The 5,727-nt window shown below is 58.2% G+C and overlaps 1 protein-coding gene across 1 annotated transcript; it reads right to left on the minus strand.

Annotated features, from left to right (window-relative positions):
* Positions 1–573: 573 nt before the first annotated feature.
* Positions 574–4,693, minus strand: pcdh8 (protocadherin 8). The gene is made up of 4 exons (XM_056301932.1): positions 2,330–4,693; positions 2,099–2,169; positions 1,796–1,932; positions 574–905 (listed from the first exon to the last, which is right to left on the minus strand). The coding sequence occupies exons 1-4, from the start codon at positions 4,691–4,693 to the stop codon at positions 574–576; spliced, it is 2,904 nt and encodes a 967-aa protein (XP_056157907.1).
* Positions 4,694–5,727: the final 1,034 nt, after the last annotated feature.

Consider the following 5,727-nt stretch of genomic DNA (forward strand, 5'->3'; position numbering starts at 1 on the left):
TGCTATGGCTTGGTTCTGGCCCAGATCTGGCAAACAGGAGCGGACCGCCCAAGTGCCATCATTCCACGCGGTATGTGGGCCGGATGAAGTGTGGTGTGAGACGGGTCTGGGCCACAACAATTTTCCTTTCTGGGGGTGAATCGGCTGTACTAAATTGTCCCTAGGTGTGAATGTGTGTGTGTGGGGGGGGGGGCCCTATGATGGACTGGCGGCCTTTCCAGGGTGTCTCCCCGCCTGCCGCCCAACAGGCTCCAGCGTCCCCGCAACCCTGGGTGAGGATAAGCGGTTTGGATAACGGCTGGATGGATGGATAACAGTGAAATAAGGGATACCGACACATTTTCTCGAATTCAATCCAGAATTTAATGTAAAATTAAAAAAAAAAAGAAGGAAACACACGTTACATGACACATGCTCAACATCAGATAATAAGACGTGAATAAGACAGAATATACACAATTCAACTGCATCAAAGAAAACATGGTGCAGCCACAGCCGACGCCCAAGTGCTATTTACATCTGTGTTCTCCGGCGGCCTCTGTGAAACGGGACGGGCTTATCGACACAGTTCATTCAGAAGATGGTCGCAACCTCTAATGGCGTCGCGACGGTGACCATATTTGGCCCGGACTGGTTATCACCGGCTCCGGCACCAGCCTCCCGCTGCTGGTGGGGGAAGTAAGGAGGGAGGGTCCCGGCCCGAGAGAAGGTCTGCATGGCGTTCCTGGACTTGGACAGAATGGTGCCGTAGCCGGAGTCTTTCCAAGCGGGCGGGTAGTCCCGGGGCTTGTCGAAGACGGGCGCGGGGGCATAGCCCACTGCGTACGCGTTCAGCTTCTGGGTTGGCGCTGCACAGTAAGTTCCTTTCCAGTCCGAAGGCACGGTGTTGGCAGCTTTGCAGGAACCTGATACGAGAAGGGAAGAACATTCAGAATCGGCTCCGTGCATCACCGCAGTCCACCGACTTCCGGGTTTCTGCTGCAGCGGTCGTAGCGGTTTCCTGTTTGTTGGCGTGTGCTGTTCCCGATGGCATATTTTTGGCAACGCCCGCAAGATTTACCACGGATGATTGTCAACGACATGCACAGAACTGTCGACAAACTTTCAGCTGCACCCACCCAGATGGCAAGACACATTTGGGCCTAATCTTGGGGCACTTCCGGCTCAGTTACGGCACTGGCAACTGTTGTGTGAGCCGGACGTGGCCCAAATGTCATAAGCCGGGCCTGACTTGGGTTACGGTAAGCGTTGTGCGGGCCAGACACGGCCCAAATGTAATGAACCGGGCTTGTTTGGGTTACAGCACATATTATGTGGGACAGATGTGGCCCAAGTGTGGCTGAGTTGAGGCAGCCACACTCACCCTGAGTCAACACCATCATTCATGGCCAAATGCGGGCCGTAAGATAACTGCAGATGCGGGGCCATATTTGGGCCAAAGATTCTGTGCTGTCTGGGTACCAGCATATGGATGAAAGTTTCAAGTTGTACATATCAAGTCAGGTCCGTCCGGACCTGACTTGATATGTACAACTTGAAACTTTTCGCCCGTTTGCTGGTAGGTGCAGGTGAAAGTTCGTCGACTGCTCTGTGCACGTGGCGGACATTTATCCACGGTAAACCCTGCAGGCGTCGCGAAGAATACGCCATGGTCAACAGCACACGCCGACAAACAGGAAACCGGTGCGACCGCTGCCGGGCCTCAGTTACGCACAGCGGCGAGCTTGCACGAAGAACAACAAAACTAGCCGGGAGAGACGAGAGAGGGGAGAAACGTCAATGATGGCACACTTACTCTCCGGCCCAGGCTGGAACGTGCTGAAGTGTTTTTTGCCCCCGCCCCCCCCGCTGGCGTCAGAGTCGCTATCGTTGAAGTCACTGTCGCCCTTGCCGCTGTCCTTCACGCTCAGCTGGTCAGTGTTCCCGATGCCACTGTGAATACGGTCAACACATATTAGTCACCGCCGCACCGCCGGGGGCTGATTATTGACGTTGTCTTTGTTCACTCATGCAGCCTGCATGTCACCACTCCACCCTGCCAGACGGAGCTCGCTCGCTGCCATCGAGAAGAAGAAATTACATTTAATGGTGCTCTTACCTCACTTGCAAGCAGTATCTGTCACCTTGCCACACGGATGCCGGCTGGAAGTGCTTGGAGGGCATGAATATCTGAAAGAACAACAAAACGCCGCTTGGTTTCTATTCCTGGCATGAATATCAAGGCAACACTCGAGACGATCCCGTGCATATTCGAGAGAAAGGGGGAGAAAAAATTACAGCTAAATAAAGAAATAAATGCTAATGACACCCCTGCCGTTAGCTGACTCACCTTTGTCTCCGAGTCCCCGCTCCGCTCCTCGTAGAGGCAGGAGTCCTCCAGGGACGGGGCGGCCCTCTCGTGGAAGAAGCGCCGCCGGCCGCCGTACATGCCGGGCTCTGCCGGGGCGAGCACGCCGCCGGGCCCTCTGTCGAAAAGGCCTCGAGACGCCTCCCTCTTGGAGCCCCGGCCCCTCGCCCCTCGGTCGAGCTTGCAGGTGACGACCACGACGACTATCGCCGCCAGCAGCAACGCGCAACCCCCGCTGAGCACGATGATGACCACGAGCGAGCCGTCCCAGCCGGGGCCCTCCTCCTCGCTTGACCTCAGCACCACCACGGCCTGGTCTTCGGAGGGCTGCGTGTCCGAGACGACAAACCTGACAGTGGCGCAGCTGGAGAGGGGGGACCTGCCGTTGTCACTCACGGCGATTTTCGTCTCCAACACGTCCCCGATGTCCGCCGTCAGCCACTGCTTGAGGCCAACGTCCCCGGTGTCCCTGTCGATGGTGAAGAGCGTCGGGTCACCTTGCACGATGCGGTAAGAGAGCTCGCCGTTCACGCCCTCGTCCTCGTCCTCGGCCCGGACGCGGAGGGCGAGATACCCGGCGGGGGCGTTGAAGGGCAGAGGGACGTCAGCCGAGTCGTTTCGAAGGACGGGGAAGGTGAAGTAAGGGTAGTTGTCGTTCTGATCGACCACTCTGATCCTGACGGTGGACGTGCTCGACTGGGGAGGGGAGCCTTTGTCCTCCGCTTGGATTGTGACCTCGACCTGCCGAAGAGTCTCGTAGTCGAAAGATCTCAGCGTGTACAGCGACCCCGAGAGAGCGTCCACAGACACGTACGTAGACACGGGCGCCCCCCCCGGCACCTCTGACTCTAGGAGCTTGTAGGACACTTTGGCATTCTTGCCCACATCCGGGTCCCGCGCGACCACGGTGGTCACGTACGACCCGGGGATGTTGTTCTCCACGGCGGACACCTCGTAGACGGGCTTGCTGAAGAGAGGCGGGTTGTCGTTCTCGTCCGTCACGCGGATGGTGTACTGCCTGACGGTCTTGAAGGGCGGACTCCCGAGGTCCTCCGCCACCACGGTGAGGTTGTACTCGGGGATTCTCTCCCTGTCCAAGGTGGCGGTCGTGACGATCATGAACGTGTCGCCGTAGGCCTGCTGCAGCGTGAAGTGGTCGTGGCCGTGCAGGCTGCTGCGCACGTACCCGTTGGATCCGGAGTCCCGGTCCGCGGTGCTGATCAGGGCGACGAAGCTGCCCGTGGCCGCGGCTTCGGTGATGCGAGCCACCCCGTCGCTGCCGGAGGTCATGGGCTTGACGCGGATTTCGGGCGCGTTGTCGTTCACGTCCACGACGTCCACCGTCACCTTGCAGGTGGACGGGGCGGAGTGGACGCCCAGGTCGGCGGCTCGGACGTGCAGCTCGTACGAGCGCCGCTTCTCGAAGTCCACCGGCGCCTTCAGGGTCACGTCGCCGGTGTGCGGGTCGACGCGGAAGACCCGCGCCGTCTCGGACAGCGGCCCGTCCGCGAGCGCGTACACCACCTCGCCGTTCGCGCCGTCGTCCGGGTCGAAGGCGTGCACGCGGAGCACGCGGTGGCCGACGGGGCAGTCCTCGTTCAGGGCGACCTTGAGGGCGCTGTGCTCGAAGGTGGGGCTGTTGTCGTTGAAGTCCAGCACTTTGACGTTCACGGTCATGGAGCCGGACCTGGGCGGCGACCCGCCGTCGGTGGCAGTCACCTCGATGGTGTAGGAGTCCTCCGCCTCCCTGTCCAGCTCTTGGACCAGCACCAGCTCCGCGTACTTCACCCCGTCCTCCCCGCGGCGCGCGTCCACCGCGAAGTGTCCGGAGGAGGGGGATATGCTGTAGTTCTGGATGTAGTTGCTACCCACGTCCTGGTCGACGGCCACTTCCAGGGGGAACCTGGAGCCCAGCGGGACGCTCTCCAGGATCTCCAGGTGGGTCTCGTTGCGCGCGAACAGCGGCGCGTGGTCGTTGATGTCCTTCACTTCGACCTCGACGTGCACGAGGTGAAACCTCCCCTTGGAGAAGGCCACGACGTCGAAGGCGAGGAAGCAGCGCGGGGTGCCGGGGCAGAGCTGCTCCCGGTCCAGCGTCTCGCCGACGCTCAGGAGCCCGTCGATCTCCCGCATGGCGACGACGGACGAGTTCGTCTCCTGCATGAAGCGGAACGACGTCTCGGGGTCATCGGCCGGGTCGATCTCGAGGTCCTCGGACAGGTTGCCTATCTCCGTCGCGAGCGCGTCCTCTTCGTAGGTGAAATATTTGGTGGTCGTGCACGCGGCGCCGCAGACGAGGAGCGCGAGCGCCGCGCACGCCGCGCGTCCGACCTTGCGAAATGTCATCGTGAAAGAGGTGCCAACTCGCCGGGGGATGCGCACGGGCGTGGGGTCAAACCGGTCTCGGCAGCGGAGTGGGCTCCCCCCGCGCACTTTTAAACCCTGTTTTATGCAAATGAGACGGCCCCGTCGACCAATGGCTTTCCGACGGGCCCGCCAAACGGCTCTGCAGCAAACTGTTGCAGCGCGTCGACATACCAGGTCCAAATGGCTGTGCAGATAAAGTGATTAAGTGTCTTTAATCGAGAGAAATCCGCGTTTTAACGATTAATTAAGCAATGCATTTACATTACAGTGGCTCAGAGTCGTCACATGGGGGGTGGGGGTGGGGGGTTGCGCGTTTGACCCCCCACAGTAACCCAGCTTCACCACACATGCCACGCTATTCCCAATCACTCGTCATCATCGTTCCCTCCATCAGTGTGGACTCGAACTTCTTCTTCTTCTTCTTCTTCTTCTTCTTCTTCTTCTTCTTCTTCTTCTTCTTCTTCTTCTTCTTCTTCTCCTTCTTCTTCTGCGCACGCTTTCAACTCCAGCCTCAAAAATCCAGATGTTTTCCAAGCATGCGCTCAACTTTTGGATCTTCTTCTTCTTCTTTTTTTTATGTATTTTTTTTTCTCCCCTAGGGATTATTTTTTCTTCCTTTTTAAAGCCACCCCATTTATATTCATTTTATTCATATTTTTCCCCCCACATATAGAAAGATGAATGGCGGAAACGTTCAATTTGCCGGAGTCAAAACTTGCGGCAGCTCTCAGCTGACCCATACATCATTTTCACCAAGAAATTTACTTTTCTACTTCGGCAAGAACGCAGCAGTCGCGCAGATAAAGAAGGGCAAGACGCGGACACAAAGGGAAAACATGTGCTTCCACCAAATTGGATCAATGCAATTTTCATATAGCGCGCTGTAAGCCTGGCCTCGCGCTGTGCAGTTAGACCCTCATTAGCGCGCGTGCATCTCCAACGCTGAGTGGCAAGACTTCAGGAGTCACAACGCCCCTCTGCACCACCACGCCACCATCTGCACCACGCCGCCA

The sequence above is a fragment of the Lampris incognitus genome, unplaced genomic scaffold, assembly GCF_029633865.1.
Source record: "Lampris incognitus isolate fLamInc1 unplaced genomic scaffold, fLamInc1.hap2 scaffold_229, whole genome shotgun sequence".
In the NCBI taxonomy this organism is placed as follows: domain Eukaryota; kingdom Metazoa; phylum Chordata; class Actinopteri; order Lampriformes; family Lampridae; genus Lampris; species Lampris incognitus.